The sequence below is a fragment of the Petaurus breviceps genome, unplaced genomic scaffold (assembly GCF_028583685.1).
Source record: "Petaurus breviceps papuanus isolate PSGF00001 unplaced genomic scaffold, PetGlider_PUasm1.0 140, whole genome shotgun sequence".
Classification (NCBI taxonomy): Eukaryota; Metazoa; Chordata; class Mammalia; order Diprotodontia; family Petauridae; genus Petaurus; species Petaurus breviceps.
The window spans coordinates 27091344-27109564 of record NW_027185698.1 but is presented as its reverse complement, the minus strand read 5'-3'; the positions used below and the strand labels follow the sequence as shown (position 1 = coordinate 27109564).

Here is an 18221-nt window from a genome sequence, read left to right as displayed (position 1 = left end):
GCTCCACAGGCAGCTAGATGGTGCAGTGAATAGAGCACCAGCCCTGGAGTCAGGAGAACCTGGGTTCGGATCTGGCCTCAGACACTTAACAAACACACACACACACACACACACACACACACACACACACACACACACACACCCTAGCCGTGTGACCTTGGGCAAGTCACTTAATCCAAACTGCCCTCCAAAAAAAATTAAAAAGACAGCTCCAGATTTTTAATTGTTAAATTGTTTTAAATTTAAGCAAATAAACCTACCACACTTAAACTTTTTCTTTTCTTTCCCTTTTTTTTTTTTTTTTTGGACAAAGGAGTTTGTTGAAAATGAAGATGGGGAGGCAGAAAAACTGAAGAAAAAGTTGAAAGTTCAGAAACAAAAAAGAAGGAAACAGGTAGGGTTATCACTATTCTCATATATGTCTTTTTAATTAACCTTTAACTTTAGCAATGTTGTAGTACCAGCACTGCACATGGGCTCTTCTTCCACTATCCCTGGCTTTCCTAACTGAACCATCTACTTTTCTGCATAAATTTCTTTCACTTCTTTCATGCCAGTGGCCTTCACTAGGAATATACTACAGCCTATTCAGATTCACCCCATAGCTCTCTACTGACCTTTGAGTGGTCTGCAATTTTGATTCTATGGCAATTGTATTGAATGATTTATGGTTGTACTCCATTACCAGAATATGTGGTCTACTTGAAGAATTTCTGTCCACAAATCCAGACACCTAGCCATCGCCCAGACCCTTAAACCTATATGCTACTGGACCCCTAACCAAAGGGACGGAAGATAAGTCTTAGCAAATTGCCTGAGACATACAGAGGTCTCATGACTTTTCCAGCATCATTCGGTTTATGTCAAAGGCTAGATTTGAACTGAGGATTTCCTAACTACAACCCCAGTTTCCTATCCACTATGGCACATTGACCCTATCCCCGGAGAAATATTAGTGTGTAAAAGATGGGGTTTTGTTTCATGGAAAAGTTTTGAAGCACTGTGAATGTAATTCCTCAAATACAATACTATTTGCTCTCTTCCTCATATTTAATTCTGGACCCAGTTCATTGTCCACTTTCAGGGTCCTTCCAATTGTGTAGCAATGGATTAACTCTGTGGGCTCTCCATCCAATTACATATAACTGCGTGGATAGTTGGCAGCCAAGAGACCCAGAGAAAGGCTTAGTCACCTGGGGTCCCATGGCTTGATTGCAGGGAGTCCACAAGGTTTGGTTGGAGAAAGAATTGCATCTTTATTTCAGTGTGATTCCTGTTGAGAGGAGCCCCTGATGAGAATTTATGGCAAGACATGGGCAAGAGTCATACAGGATTAGGAGGCTTTGATGAATTATCTGCCCTGCATTGATGTCACAGATCCCTTAAAATATTAACATTGTTTTTATTTTTAGTACTTTACCCATAAATTTCTGACTTTACATCTCAGAATATAACTAACATCCTCATTATTATTCTCTTCCTCCTCCTTTTCCTCTTCCTCATCTTCATCATCACATGACAACATTTCTGTAGTCCTTTTAGGTTTATGAATAGTTTGACATGTGTTATTTCTTTTGATCCCCACTACTGTGAGGCAGGTACTTTATTATCCCCATTTCATAGATAAGAAAACTAATGCTGAGAGAAGTCAAGGAAGGAAGGGATCAAATTCAAGTATTCCTGACTTCAAGTCTTTCCACTGCACCACACAGATGCCTCCCCAAGGTAGGATTGGGAGTCAGACATGGGGTATCATCTTGTCATGTATTCATGAATTGTTTAGTAGGCTAATCTTCTCTTGAAGCTGAGGGTCAGAAATAAATGTGGACATGAGGGAAGTTTAAGGACAGTTGTGCCTGGTGACCCAATCACTGCAGATTTAGAGTCAGGCTGCAAGAAAGTCATGACAACCAAAAGGTAGAGAAATTATCACTTGCTACAATCTCGATCATTTACTATCCTTGGATGGCCAGTCATATTGGACTCTCAATTGAGGAAAAAGGCCTCCATTTCCCTTTAAATCATGCTTATTCCCCTCTAAAGTTAACATTTTGGGAGGGGACTGCCTAGGACTTTCTGAGTTCCAAGAGATCCAAGAGTTGTGATTGGATGACAAAGCCAGGGATGCTAATTTGATTTGACACAAACAAAAGGGGAAGTAGAACTTAGCAGAAAGGAGTAATGGATTTAAGGTAAGAAGATCTGAGTTTGAAATGCATTGCTGGTATTTAATAGCTGTGTGACCTTGGACAAATCACTTAGCTTCCCTGTATCTGAATTTCCCTAACTCTAAAACAGGAATATGAACTCCTAAAGTAACTTTATAGGGTTATGGTAAATTCCTCTACATAGCCATCAGCTACTTTTATTATTGTTAAGAGCTAATTTACCAGAACAGGGTTGAGGAACCTGTGGCCTCAAGGCCACATGGGGCCCTCTAGGTCCTCAATGTGGCCCTTTGAATACAAACTTCACAGAACAAACCACTTTAATAAAAGGATTTGTTCTGTAAAACTTGTCAAAAGGACCAAAGGACCTAGAAGACCAGAGGTTCCCCACCCCTGGAACAGAAGATACATGATCTTAAAGTTCTTTATATTAGGAACTAAAAAAAACATTTTAGAGCAAAAGACTAGCCCCAGGAGAGGAACCTGAACTAGAAATGGCATTTCCCACCTAGAATCATGGTAAGTGGATAAATTCTAGGTGGATAGGATTGTGGAATTATTGATAACAATAACAGCATTTTAGAATTTATGAAGTATTTTACATATGTTGTATTATTTTCATCCTCACAACAACCTTATGAGGTAGGTGCTATTATTATCCCCATTTTATAGATAAAGAAACTGAGATTGAGAGTTTAAGTGACTTACCCAGGGTCACAGAGTTAGCAAGTGTCTGAGGCAGATTTGATTCAAACTCAGTAGTCAGTCAGTTGGTCAATAAATGTCTTAAGTAGTGACTTTGTGCCAGACATTGAGTTGAGTGCTTGGTAGTGGGAAAGGTAGACCTCATACAAAGTCCAGTGACAAAGAGCACGGGTTCTGGAGTCAAAAGACCTGTTTTCAAATCCTGTCTTTCACATTTGCTACCTGTTTGACCTTAGGTAAGTCGTTTCACCTCCCAGCATCTCGGGTTCCTTCTATGTAAAGTGATGAGATCCGACTGCCTGGCTGTCTTCCAGTTCCAGATTTACAATTCTAGGATCTGATTAGAACACAAAAATCTATCCTCTGTCCTGGGTCAGTGGCGTACTTAGTAAAAGGATGCCCCCTCTGAATAATTCTTGAACCACTCAGAGGTTTAGATTCTGGGGATCTCAAAGAGCTCAGAGGCTGCCTTTTGCCTTGGGAACCCCTTCAGTTCCATAGTGACAAAAGGGAGTGGGTTCTGCAAATGTCTGAATCTTGCAGGTTGGGAACTGGGCCATTCTTTTTGAGGTGCCTCAGTCTGCTGGGCTGGGGAAAGGGATGGGAGGGAGATTTTCATTTAAGCCGTGGTGGCTCTGTGCTGCTTGGACTCTTCCTTCCTAGAACAACGGGTACAAGGAATACTCTTGGAAAGTTTGACATTGGTTTTAGAACTCAGTTGCTTCCACTCTTGAACAGGCCCATGAGTGGCATTTCTGACTTAGGAGATTACATATTTCTGTAAAAGAGCAAAGTGCAAGAGACTGACTGAATGCTAGGCAGAGAAGAAAGAAAATCGTTGGATTGGCCTGACAGCCACAAATCAAGATGGTCTATAGATGGCAGTGCAGGCTTACAAATCCATGGAGCTCTCTTGGTTTTCCACATTAAGCATTGAGGTTTCCCTTCTTTTTTAACTGTTGGATTCAGCTGGGACAGAAATCCTGCCACCCGGGATTCGAGCTGGCAATCCATCCCCTCTCCCGGACTCCAGAAGGGCATCTTCTCGGCCTATGAACTACCTCATTTTAAGGTAAAAGGCTGTAGAGACAGGGCCCATACAGAGCGCAGCTCTTTTGTCCTGGAGCAGAGGGACAGGGTGAGCTTTGTGGAATCCAGGCTCCTGGTGGAGGCAGGGAACGCCATCTTGAGCAGCACGTGATGCCTCTGGCATCCTAGGGGCTGGGTTAGCCTGGGCACTGATCGGATTAAATGAGGAGAGAGGGAGGCAAGCTGGCTGAGAAAAACTGGTGGGGTCTGGGGAGGGAGCATAAGGAGCAGCTTAGAGACGCTGCCTCAGATGGGGCTGGCTCACTGGGGAAATGATCCCCTGATGCTCTCGGCTCCTAGCGTTTCCAGCTTCTCCAAGGGTCACCCCTTTCCATACCCAAACAGCTCAGGGCTCGTGTGAGGACCCTTTGATATGAGAGAAAAAAGGGCGGGAGGTGGAGACAGGATGGGGAAAGGAGATCGTCAGTCCTTAGGATCTCCTGCCAGAGCAAATGTGAATCCTGGTTGGGGAGAGCCACTGCTTGGGGGCTAAGTGGGGCCATACAAGGGAGGAGAGAGCAGAAGTTAGGAAGCCCAGAAGTAATGTGTGTGGAGGGTAGGGGGAAGCACTGAGAGCAATCTCACCCTCTTCTCCACCCACTCTTTATCTCAGTTCCCGCTCAGACATGTTTAGAATTGAGTGGAAGAGAGAGGGAAGCAGTGAGTAGTTTCAGTAACAATCCAGGGCTAAGGAGAAGATTGCTTGGGTACTTTGAGAGAGTTTCCTTTCTGTTTTTGAACATAGCAACACTATTACTTTGTTTTGGATTTCTTATATCCCCTTCCCCCCAATAAATGAAGACATCTGTTTATATTTTAGAGACAAATTAAAATATTTGGTTAGAAATTTGTTAGTAACAGCAGACAACCTCAAAAATCTAGAATCATAAAGCCCTGTTAGCCTAATTTACAATGACAAATTATGTCTAGAAGAAGCAGCACGGTAGAATGGGAAAGGCCACTGGATCTGGAGGACCTAAGTTCAAATCCCAACACTGTCAGTCATCCAAGTGACACTGGGCAAGGCAAATTACCTCTGGACTTCCTTGTCCTCACCTGCAAAATGAAGTGATTGGTCTAGATGTTCCCTGAAGACCATTTTTTCAACTCAAAATCTATGATCCTATGACCTATTTCTAACTCTTCTTTGACCTATCTCTTTTATAATTCTTTTTTTTTTTTTACCAGTATAGTGGAAGAATAAGGCAGCTAGGTGGCAGAGAGGATAGAGTGCCAGGTCTGGAGTAAGGAAGATGCATCTTCCTGAGTTCAAATATGACCTCAGACAGTTACTAGCTGTGTGGCCCTGTTTGCCTCAGTCTCCTCATCTATAAAATGAGCTATTTGAGAAATTGCCATAGGAAATGGCAAATCACTCCAGTATCTTTGCTAAGAAAACCCCAAATGCGGTCACAAAGAGTCAGACACAACTGAAAATGACTAAACACACACACATAATGGAAAAATGGAGACTCATTTCCTAAAGTATGGGGATAGTGGTGTTTTATAGGTATTTCAATGAACTTTTTACTTTGATGCTTACTCAGTTGCAGGATACTGGCCTTGAGGAACAGTTGGAAGGGACAGCTAATCTCGGCTTTCAACAGGAGCATCAAGAACGGTCAGAATCAAATCTCCTAAGCATGGCCATCCGAAAAGGGCCACGAAGTAAGTTTGTCTCAAACTCATTCAACAAATGGTCACTGCATGTTTACAACAAGCTCACATCTCTGGTGGAGTTTGCTTGTTTGTTTGTTTGGGATCAGACCCACATATAGAGAACTTTTATTGATACAGAAAACTCCTAAATCAAGAAACTTCTACAAATGCAGAGCAGTATTTTCTCTTTAATTTACAATCCAAGATATCTCAGAGGTGAAGTGATCCAGGGGTACTGGAGTACTGGACCTAGAGTCAAAAAGACATGAGTTTCAATCTGGACTGAGAAACTTACTAGCTGTATGACCCTGTGCAAGTCACTTAACTTCTGTCTGTCTCAGTTTCTTCATCTAGAAAATGGAGAGAGGCAGGGGCAGCCAGGTGGCTCAGCGAGTAAGAGCACTGGCTCCAGTGTCGGGATGACCTGGATCAAATCCGGGCTCAGATACTCAGCACCACACCCAGAAATAACTGGCCATGTAACCTTGAGCAAGTTACTTAACCCCTATTGCTTTAAAAAAAAAAAAGAAAAGAAAATGGAGAGAGGAGGGAAATAATAGCACCTACCTCCCAGGGATTTTGTGAGGATAAAATGAGATAATATTTGTAAAAATATTTTGCCAATATTTATAGTGCTATATAAATGCTAGCCATTGCTGTTATTAAATATTTAGGGCACTAAGAGATTAAGTGATTTTCCCAGGGTCACAGCCAATATCTGTCAGAAGTAATACTTGAACCCAGGTCTTCCTGACTCTCCTTCCATGGCTGCCTCATGTGGTGAGTTTTATGAGGAATTTTTTTTTTAAGTCAAGGCAATCTGATGTCCATTTCCCAAGGACCTTAAAAAATCTTCTTAGGGAGTCAGGTTACATATATTTGGGGCCAAGATAAATCATACACACAAGGCAGTGTGTGATTAAGTGCAAAAATGAGTAATGCACACTAAATTCCAGAGGATTTAGTTCAGGAAGAGAGTGAGCTAAAGTATTTATGGAAGGATTCAAAAGTGATGTGGGATTTAAGTGGCCCTGTGACTTTAAGAAGATCCAGATTCTAGTCTCATGTTTATGACCTTGGGCAAATCACCTAAGCACTATGGGCCTCAGTTTCCTGGAGTTATGCTATATGATCTCTAAATCAAGAAATACCTTGGAGTCCTCAAGAGTTCCCTTCACCGGCCCTGGAGTCAGGAAGACCTGAGTTCAACTTCAGCCTCAGACACTTAACACTTAACTAGCTGTGTGACCTTGGGCAAGTCACTTAGCCCCAATTGCCCTGCCTTTCCCCCCCTCAAAAAGAAGAGTTCCCTTTGAAATGAGAATTAACAGTGTAAGGTATTGGGCTTTTTGCTGCTTATAAAAGACTATAGCTTGATAAAAAAAAAAAAAAAGTTTGGTAGAATTAAGAGATTGCTTATGAACTATTCAATTCAAAGGACAATTGTTAATTGTCTATTATTTGTGACACATCCTACAACTATAAAATAACATTTTTAAAAGTAATGTCACATGAATTTTCGTTGTCTATCTCCCATCCCTGGAATTCTTTCCCTCCTCATCTCTACTCCCAAGCTTCCTTAACTTCCTTCCAGATTCAGTTTCAAGACCCACCTTCTGCAGGAAGCCTTTCCCGGCTTTCTTTAAAGCTAGTACCTCCTCTCTGTGATTATATCTAATTCATCCTGTGTGTGTGTGTGTGTATATATGTTTCCATATATTTACACATATATATAATATGTATTTATATGTGTATATATATTCTGTATTTGTGTACATACTAATGGGAGGAAACAACATGCAAAAAAACTATGTACATATTACATACTTTATATGTAATTTATTATATGACATTACCTATATAATTTACTATTATATGTAATTATGTTATAGAACTATATTATAATAGTATGTGTGTGTGTGTGTGTGTGTGTATATATATATATATATATATATATATATAATATGTGTATATCCACAGTTGTTCTTTGTATGTTGTCTCTTCCCATTGGATAGCAAACTCCTTGAGAACAGGGACTATTTCTGTCTTGTCTTCCATCGTATTTCCAACATGTAGTGCAGTGCCTGGGACACACTCTTAATAAATGCTGAAAATAGAAGGATAGACAGTGGCCTGCTATTTCATTGGCCGAGGGAAACTCTAGATAAGGAAACTCCTTATCAGTGCAGGGTGGTGATTTCTTTGCAGTTCATAGCCTTAGCTATGGTGCCTAAAGCACCAAGAGGGTAAATGATTTGCCTATGGCCACAGAGCTAGCACATGTCAGAGGCAATTCTTGAATTCAAGTCTTTCTAGCTCTGAGGTCACCTTTAGATCCACTACTTAATACAGTCTCTACTACTTATTTTTAATGGGGAAAGGAAAAGTCCTCCACTAATGTTCTCATCTAATCCTTCATCATGGCACAGAGGTTACGCTCCGGTCTTGAAAGTCATGCCACTAGACTGAAGTCTCTGACAGGTCCCATCCAAATGGAAAGGCTTTAAGTAAGGGCCTAGTGGTGGACTATGTGCCTGCTGACTGCAGCTGAGGCTAATTACAGGCAAAACTATTCATTACCAGGCTGGTTGTAGGGTTTTGAGATTTTTACAATTGCAACTCTTGAAAACCACCTATGGGGTCACACAGAGGAGTATCACTTATGTTATTACAGTCTCGACATTAGAGTACCTATAGCAATGACGTCATAGGTTATTACCTTCTAGAGTGATACATAATTAAAGAGTACATGCAACCAGGTGAATTTTATCCCCTTTGCAGTAGTCGCTTTGAGATATCACTCACTCATTCCAACGATGCTGCCATTGACATAGCACTTTTAAATTCTATTTTCAGAATATGCAAGAATATGAGTTTCATAACTTTATAGTCATGCTCTATATAAATGGTATGATTTGATGTAATCATCACAACTGGTTCACAATTACTTTTGGCTACTTTGAAAAATAGAATTCACTTTCAAAGAATTACTAATGTCACTATGGAAGTTATTGCAAGGAATATGCTTCATGCAGACAGATGTGGCTGCTGTTTTTGCTGAACTGTTTATTCCAAGAGAGTGTTTATCAGAAAATGAGGCACAAGTTCTCAGACACAGTCAGTGTGACAGTTTTGAGTTGCTTAACTGTACTTTGCTGTGAAAGAAGATTCTGTTGGATTAAGAGGATAAGGTTTGGAAAGGAGAGCAGTGTTTTTAAAAAAGCAACATTTTTAAGGATACATTTCAAGCTCTGAAGCACTTCTTAAACTGCTTTTGAGCAGTGACAGCAGCATAGGAGCAAGCCTGGACACTTCCAATAGTTGTTGTCTCTCCCAATTATATAGTGAGCTGCCTGAGACCAGTGGCTGTTTCTGTCTTGTCTTTCATTATATTTCCAACATGGAGCACAGTGCCTGGCACATGCCTTCTTAAAAGGGATAATAGATTTGGAAATGAGAGGAACCTCAGAGGCTATCTAATCTACCCACCTCATTTTACAGAGGAGGAAACTCAGGTCCAGAGAGTTTAAGTAACTTAACCAAAACCACATAGATAGTAAGGACTGGTGGCATGATTTGAATTCAAGCCCTAGGACTCCCTAACTCTGAAGCCAGTTCTCTTGCCACTGTACTACAGTCATGTTTGCTATAACTCTCAGATCCATGCTCTCCTTTCTATTCCCATTGCCACCACCAGGACTTCATTATCACTTGTTAACTGCTATAATAAGCTCCTCACTACTCTTTTCACTTTCTAGCTTCTGCCCTTCTCCGAACTATCTCTGCCAGATTAATCTTCTTTCTATATAGGTCTGATCCTTGTCACTTGCCAGTGGGCTCCTAACTGCCTCATGAATACAATGCAGATGCCTTAGGCTCCCATTTGAAGACATTCTATTATCTGGTACCACCCACTCTACCGTGTTTCCCTGATAATAAGACCCTATCCCGAAAATAAGCCCTCCCCTTACTGTGTAAGATTCCTCTAAAATAAGCCCTCCCCCGAAAATAAGCCCTATTGAGATTGCTACTGTAGTGAAGGTGATCCCCTGCACTACACGCTACATTACAGTACCCTCTGTATGCACCGTCCTCCCCCTCCCCCCCCGTGAAACGCACGCCACACTCCGAGCTGCATCCAATCAGAGCTGCAGCAGTGAGTGCGTCATCCTGTTCTTTATTGAATTCATTATTGAATAAAGGTACATTTTTTTGTTCACATTTACCTGTTTATTAAAATTGCTGTCAATGTTCATTAAAATAAGCCCTCCCCTGAAAATAAGCCCTCTGGTGTTTTTCTGTCCAAAAAATTAATAAGACAGGGTCTTATTATCGGGGAAACACGGTATCTAGCCTTGCTTCCAATTACTTCCCTCTAGCCTTTCTATGTTCTACCTCAACTGGACTACTTGTTATTCACTGTATGTGCCTTGCTTTGCCTGCCTCTGCATCTTTTCTTTTGCCATTCCCTATATCCCAAAAAGTCTTTCCCTTCATGCCTATTCAATCCTACCCATCTTTCAAGAATCAGTTCAAAAGCCTCCTTCACCATGAAAGCTCCCCTGATTTCTCCTTGCTCTCCTCCCACCCAACCTATTTGGAAATATTTCCTTCCTTAAGCCTCGAACAACATTTTATATTTTTCTTATGCACAAAGGTGGCATGAAGTAATAGAAAACTGGTCTTAAAGCCAAGGAGAGTTGGGTTTGAATCCCATTTCCAACCCATACTGGCTGGAATAAAGGGATTTGAAAATTAACCTTAATTAATCCTAACTCCAAGGCAAATTACTTCACCTCTCAATGATCTAATCATTGTAGCTAGAAGGTCTATAAAGTATTTTCATGTTATCTCATTTGCATTGGTAGAGGGATTTTCTTCACATGAGAGTTGCTATTATCAACAATAAAAGCAGTATTAACTGGTCCAATCTCTCTCCTAAATTTATCTTGGTTTGGTTTGGATTTTTTTGTATTCTAGTTACTGGTGTATTCATTATAAACCCCTATTAAATGCCACCAGCACTACCAGAGCTCCGCAAGGACAGGGACTGTGATTTATTTATTCCTAAGTCTCATCTAGCATGTGGCAAAGTGTTCTGTATTAAGTTCTTAATAAATGTCCAATTTTTATTTTGTAATGTTATTCTATGGACTTTATTTACTGTTGTATTGTCTAAGTAGTGATAATATTATTAAGATTATTGCTATATATAGGGCCACCTCTTTATTTTCCTGTGAAAAGTTAATGAGGAAAACACAATTGTAGAGATAAGTATTTGCCTTGCTCACAACATATGTAATCTATCTTGGATACATTCTAACATATATAGAAAAAGTAACCTATCTCACAATGCTTTATGATAGTTACATTTTAATTTTCGGCTTTTATCCTCTCCCATAAAATACATCTGATGTTTTAAGAAGCATTGCTAAAATGGTTGATTTAAATTTTTTTAAGTTAATTTTGTTCATTTTTTAATTATTTTTTTAATTAATTTAAACTTATTTACTCACCAGTTCAACCCACCATTGGAAAGAAAAATATTAAAACCTTGTAACAATTATGTATAATCAAACTCAAAAAAAGATTTCATATTGACTATATCCAAACATGTGTGTCTCATTCTGTATCTTAAATCCATCATTTCTCTATCAGGAGGTAGGGGAACATGCTTCATCAATTCCTTGGAATCATGGTTAGTCATTGCCCTAATCAGAGTTAAGAAGTCTTTCAAAGTTCTTTGTCTTTACAATTATTGTCATTGTATAAATTGTTCTACTATTTCTCCTCATTTGACCCTGCATCAGTTCATAGAAGTCTTCCCAGGTTTCTCTGAAACTGTCTATTTCATCATTTCTCGTGGCACAATAACGTTGCATTATATTCATATGCCATAATTTGTTCAGATATTTCCCAATTTATGGGCACCCACTTGGGGTTTCCAGTTCTTTGCCATCACAGAAAGAACTACTACAAATACTTTTCATATAGGAATCCTTTTTGAAATATTCAAAATTATCTATATTCAAGAAAAGAAAAAAAACACTTGCAACTGCCATAATGATCTGCAATGATTTTATGCTGCTACAACAGCCTGGTGAAGAATATGTAGATGGTTCATAGAGGAGGCCCACATGCCAGTGCCAGCAGTAAAGACAGATTTTTGTCAGATCAGACAAAGGCTGTCTTTGGTACCTGCTATTCCTCTCTGTGTCCTAGGTTCATCAAGTCACATTCAGAGCTTGAAAGAACTTTAGACAACATCTAGTATAACATGCTCATTTTACAGATGAACAAACCAAACCTAGAGAGGTTAAGTAACTTTCCCAAGTGGGAGGGAAAAAGAGGATAGGCATTTATATATAGTGCCTACTATATGCCAGGTATGGTGCTAGCATTTTACAAATATTGTTTCATTTGATCCTCACAACAACCCTGAGAAATAGGTGCTGTTATTATCCTCATTTTTATAGTGGAAGAAATCTTGGCTAAGGTCTAACATGGATAAGACTAGATTTGAACTCAAGTCTTTCTGACTCCATGCTCAGCATTCTGTCCACTGCAATACTTAGAGGCTCTTACGTTCACATAAGTAGTAAATGACAAGGCAGGATTTGAACTCAGATCCTCTGACTTCAGAACTGGTACCCTTTCCACTGCAGTACTCTATCTCCTTTTATTCCATTTCAGCGATCCCTTCTCTCAAATATTGTCAGAGCAATTTGACAAAATGATTATTCTAGACTGTCAGTGAATTCCTCCACTACAGTCGTCCAGTGCCATAGTAGGTATGAAGCTCAATCCCAGGTTTTTTAACCCAGTGGAACACAAACTCTAGCAAATCCAACAGTGACATAAAAGTTTTCACTATGACTCTGACTCTTTAGTCCTGTGTCTATTTTATAATGATCAACCTAGCTAAGAACCTAGAGAATTATCCCTTGAAGGCAGTTGACTTGAGGGTAGTTAATCTATTGAGTATAGCAACTTGCAAAGACATTCTGTTAAATCATAAAGAAGATTCCATTTTCCATTGGCAGAGGAGCCTACCCTCATTGATGAAATAACAGATGCTTGAAGTATCAGTATAAATTAATGAATTAATGTCCTTACTCATCCTAGGCATATCTGTAATTTATAAAGACAGAGATTGATAGTCATAACAATGAATTTAATCTCTAATGGCTGTATTTTTCAAGCACTGAGTCTTGTGTCAGAGATAGTACACACAAGGGACCTTTTTGGTATCCCTCAAATTATACCATATAGGCTACTCTGTATGCTTGTAATACAATACCCAAGTACAGTACAGTACCCTTGCCACTTAACTGAAAATAGGTGCTTCTTGGAGAATGGCTGAGAGTTTGGACAATAAAAGAAGAAAGAGAAGTGTCAAGACACCTTTTAGTAGCTGCCTTTCTCTCCTTCCAGCCCCATTTTCCCCCACCAGAGTAGTTCTGCTTCCCATTTGCCTACAATCTAACAGCAGGCATGTAAAAAACCTATTAACAGTGAAGCATGGCTTCTGTTATCCAAGTGCTGTCTACTGCTATTATCTCATAGCTCACATCCAAATTCTTCTGTTTATTTGCTCCTGAATATTTTCCTGTACTTCACTTCCAAACTCCTGCCTGGTTCTGCCTTCTTGAATTATTTTTGCTTCCTATCTGCTTCATCTCAGAAATTCTTCTGTTTATTTGCTCCTGAATATTTTCCTGTACTTCACTTCCAAACTCCTACCTGGTTTGCTATCTCTGTTTGACTCCAACCTATCTGGTTCTAACTGATGACCTTGCTCTCATTTTCCCATTATCTTGGGAAAGTGACTTAAATTCTTTGGGCCTCAGTTTCCTCATCTGTAAAATGCAGGAATTGGCCTAAATGACCTATCAGATGTACATTTATGACCCTATGATCTCTTGATAATCTTATGTATGCCTCCATTCTGAACTATTCATAAGGTTTCAGATTCTAGACCCTACCATGATCCAGCCTGATTCTAGGTCTATCTCTTACCCTACACTTTCAACATTTTCTCAAGCTCCCATGGTCTTGGTTCCTCACACATGACCACTTATAGTCCTGGTGATAACAATTCAGAACTCATAGGATGCTATGTGGGACATGGTGGCCAAATGTAGCAGCAACTACACTGGCATACCCAGGATGGCTGCTAGCATAGGTTCTTAGATCTGCTTTACTAGGAAAGCTGGCTGTTTAAGGAGTCAACAATCTTTTTAATTACATTCACTAGTTCAGGGGAAAAGTCATTCACCCTGAATTTCAGAAAAAATACAAGCAGAGAAATAAAGACCAACAGACAGGGCTCTGACTGCCTGAATCAACTGTATACTTTACATACATCCTTGGATCAAGAGAGCCTTTACATCTCACTAGTCAGGGAGCTCTGAACATTCAGACACTCAGAATCTCAATGAGGGAATCACGAGATCCTTCTCATAAGCGATCCGCCAAAGCAAAATACCAACTCGGAATATATATACACTTCTCAGAGCCAGAAGGCATCACAACCCTTGTGACTCAGTGCTTAATTAGAAATTAGCAAAAGGTATGAAAGCCTTCCTACTAGCAAGCCTCCCCTAAGCAAGCTTCCCTTAATAGGCTCCACAGTGAGGCCTATTAATGAGTAAGGAAGATCTTACATCCCATTAACATTACGCCAAACTGTAACCAGTGAAATTCAGATTGAATGACCTGCCATATTACCCACATCAGTCATGGATAGCATGCCCTGTTAACTTATATTGATGTCTACTTGCATATCCTATCTACTTATATAGTATTTTGATATTGGATACTCAGGGCTATAGAGGCTGATTTGTAAAGTCAGATGAAATGAAATGTTTTTAAATGCTTAATACCTTCACCACCTGGAAGAAATAAGACAAAATTCATTAGTGTTGCTGGATGCATTTCTAATTCCAAGGAAATTAACCTTTGATGGCAAATGGTTGTTAGCTTCTTAACCACCACCCACATGCTGCTTCAGTCTGGACATCACCCAAATGAGGTATAGTCACCAAAGAGTTCTAACTGTGACCTTACTTTGACCCTTAATTTCCCAGTCCTTTTAGCTGTTGCAGCCCTTCCCTCTACGGTTCTAAAAGAGCTAAAGGACAGAACAAAGCACAGATGTAAGACATTAACAGTAGACAGGAACTACATAATAGAAGCGATGTTCTGTATGGGTCTTGGCTATTGCTACTTAGTCATTCAGTTGTGTCTGACTCTTCATGACCCCAAGGACCCTAATACTGTTCATGGGGTGTTCTTGGCAAAGATATTGGATTGGTTTGTCATTTCCTTCTCCAGAGGACTGGGGCAAATGGAGATTAAGTGACTTGTGACACAGCTAATAAGTGTCTGGGGCCAGATTTGAACACAGGAAGATGGGTCTTCCTGACTCCAAGCCTAGCACTCTATCCACTAAGCAACCTAGCTGCCTCTGTGAGTCTTGTCTGTACTTAACTCAAATACAGGATGTCCTTCCCTATTAGAATGTGGAGTCCTTGAGGTAGGGACTGTTTTTGCACTTTTTAAAAATACGACTAGCCTTTAGCATACTGTAGGACACAGAATAAGCATTTAATAAATGCTTATTAGTTGACCAATTGATTGACTGAATGAATAAATGATACCAGAGGTGCCAAGTCTTGTTTTACAAGCAGTAAAAATTAACAAACTTAGAAACTAAACCTTGATATCTATTTTTTTAAGTCATGTTCCAAGTGAAACAAATACCCTAAAAAATACACATTTCCCCTTCCAAACCCTCTGTTCCCATCTTGTTCTGACTCTTCAGGGAGTAGCTATCAAATGTTAAGTAGGTTCTCATAAACACAGATTTGTTCATTACTAACAGCTGTTCTCTATTTCTATGATTAAAAGGACTATTTTAGGGCCAACTTCTCACTGTTGGTTAAAAATGATGGTTTAGAATTCAGTAGAATTTGAGATTAATTAGAGGAAATGGCCAATTTATTTCAAGGGGAAGCTTTTAAAACATTCAGGTCTTGGAAGGAAAAGCATAGTGGACTTAAAAAGTGGCATAAGGGGGATTTGTATTTCACACATAATGTTTCTAACTCACACTAACAAAAAGAATAAATTAGGTCTAGGATATGTTTCTGTATTTTGAAAGAGTATAAGTGGATTTTAGGAAACTGTTCCGAAGGAGAATTAAGACCAGCCTGAGGCAAGATTATCAAGGTAAAGGTTATCTTTGGCCTGATCCACCTTTCAGTTATTCTTCCTTCAGAGTCTCTTTTCCAAGGACAAAGCTGACTGGACATGAGAAACCATGACCAGGAGTCCAGCTACTAAAGAGAGGCCTGGATAATAGTGCAGTTGTAAGCAAATAAAAGATCACATCAAGACCAGGGAAATCAACTCAAGCTGGACAAAGTAAGTCCAAGGACTTACAGTGTAGGAATCCTCTAGGTTCCTAGGTTAGAATCTGTTTACACTCTGATGTGGGAGGCTCAATTAGAGCAAAATCAAGTTAGAAGCCTGTGGATGAAATCTGCTTCTGATACTGGCAGGGGTTACACTAAGTAGTAGACATACAAAATTATATGCCCTGGGTGTCTGAGTGCTGCCCCATCCTCAATTAGGGCTTTTTTCTACCATTCTTCTCTCTTTTTCATTACTGAAATTTACCTGTTCTATATCTCAGGACTAATTCTCCACATTACTAAATTGTCAACTAGCCTGCTAATTATTCTGTGCTAAGGGGAGAGGAGAATCAAGGTATATTTTAACAGTGGCCTTCTGGAAATATTGTATCCACCTCCTTTATCTAATCCAATAATTATTTTGATGCCCTGGTAACATGGAAACTTTCCACAATTCTAAAGTCATATTGTGTAGGCTGTTCTCTCAGATGGGTTAGCTATGGGGCACAGTGTATAGAGCACTGGGCTTGGAATCGGGAAGATTCATCTTCATGAGTTCAAATCTGGACTCAGACACTAGCTGTGTGACCCTGGGCAAGTCATTTAACCCTGTTTGCCTCAGTTTCCTCATCTGTAAAATGAGCTGGAGAAGAAAATGACAAACCACTCTAGTATCTCTGCCAAGAAAACCCCAAATGAGGCCACAAAGAGTCGGACACTAAAATGACTGAACAATAACAAAATTCTCTCAGCTCTAATTAGACATCTCATTTTCATCAGTATATTTCTGCAACGGAAACTTTCTACAAACAAAGAATGACCACTTGTCTCACAAAAAAGTTAAGTGACTTTTCCATTGTCACACTGCTAATATATGTCATATGCAGTGTTTGAACTGAAATCTTCCTAACCTCAAGCCATCTTTCCTCTGTCCTATGATACTGCCTGTCATCTAAACAATGCATATCCCAATATGTCCTTTTTAGAAGCATATAGCCCAGGAATAATAATAAGATAGGGGCGGCTAGGTGGCACAGTGAATAGAGCACCAGCCCTGGAGTCAGGAGGACCTGAGTTCAAATCCAGCCTCAGATACTTAACACAAAAACTAGCCATGTGACCTTGGGCAAGTCACTTAACCCCAATTGCCCTCCAAAAAGCAAAATAAATATATAATAAAATAGCTCTTCTTGAGGTAGCATCTTTGTTCCATAGCTAGATGTCATAGTGGTTAGTGTGTTGGACTTTGAGTCAAGAAGACCTGAATTCAAATCTTCCTCAGCCACTCAATAGCCATATAACTCTGGACAAGTCACTTAAACCGATACTTGATTGAGGAAAGATAATGGTGCTTCTAATACACATATAAAAAATAATATCCATTGAAGTACTTATGTTATAAATCAAAAGTCTTACTGTTATGCTTCCAACAATTAGTCTCTTCATTCCTATTTTACGATTCCTTGTATTTTACTATTTACATACCTTTTGTATTTATTCACTTTATATTCGTACTAAATCTATTTATATGTGAAATTTACATAAAACCCTTTTGAGTAAGGATTGTTTCATTCTTTGTACTTGTATACACAGCATTTCACATACTTCCTTTATTAAACACATAGTGGGCGCTGGCTTAACAATACTTGTTGATTGATTAATAGGTAGGGCTGCTAAGGAGGAGAACTTCATAGCCTTGAATTTCTAATCTCTTGCTTAACCTGATAAATCACATCACTTTTCTTAAGGAAACCTACATTAGATTTATGTTTGAAGGACATTGTGCCCATTATGCTTTTAATTGAATCTTCTAAAAGCCTGTCATTACCTATAAGTTATGCATGTCTCTGAATGGGAATATATTAATGCAAAAAAAAATTAGATGTTATTTTCACCACGCATACTTTTATATTAGTGATACAATGTGTTCATTTCATGTCTTTTTGGCCCTGTCAGCCGTATTTGCTGAATATGATACTTTATATAAAAGTGAAATCATTCCCTTACTCAACTCTTGGCAAATAGATTTGTTTCCCAAGGGCAGGAAAAAGAGAGTAGTGTTTGGATCACACATCTGGCTAGTAATGTAGTGGTGTAATTGACAATAATTTTTTTTAATTATGTTAGATGTTACAGTGTTTGCAGCTGTTAAAGAAACACTATTTGGTTAAAGTGCTACCAA

At 39.4% G+C, this 18221-nt stretch overlaps 1 protein-coding gene across 1 annotated transcript in view; it reads left to right on the top strand.

The window, feature by feature from the left end:
- CC2D2A (coiled-coil and C2 domain containing 2A) overlaps window positions 1-18221 on the top strand; it is a 342921-nt gene that overhangs the window by 206309 nt on the left and 118391 nt on the right. The window contains exons 5-7 of the mRNA XM_069074941.1: window positions 314-394; window positions 1624-1725; window positions 5510-5630. Coding sequence (XP_068931042.1) covers window positions 314-394; window positions 1624-1725; window positions 5510-5630 — 304 coding nt within the window. The remainder of the gene's footprint in view (window positions 1-313; window positions 395-1623; window positions 1726-5509; window positions 5631-18221) is intronic.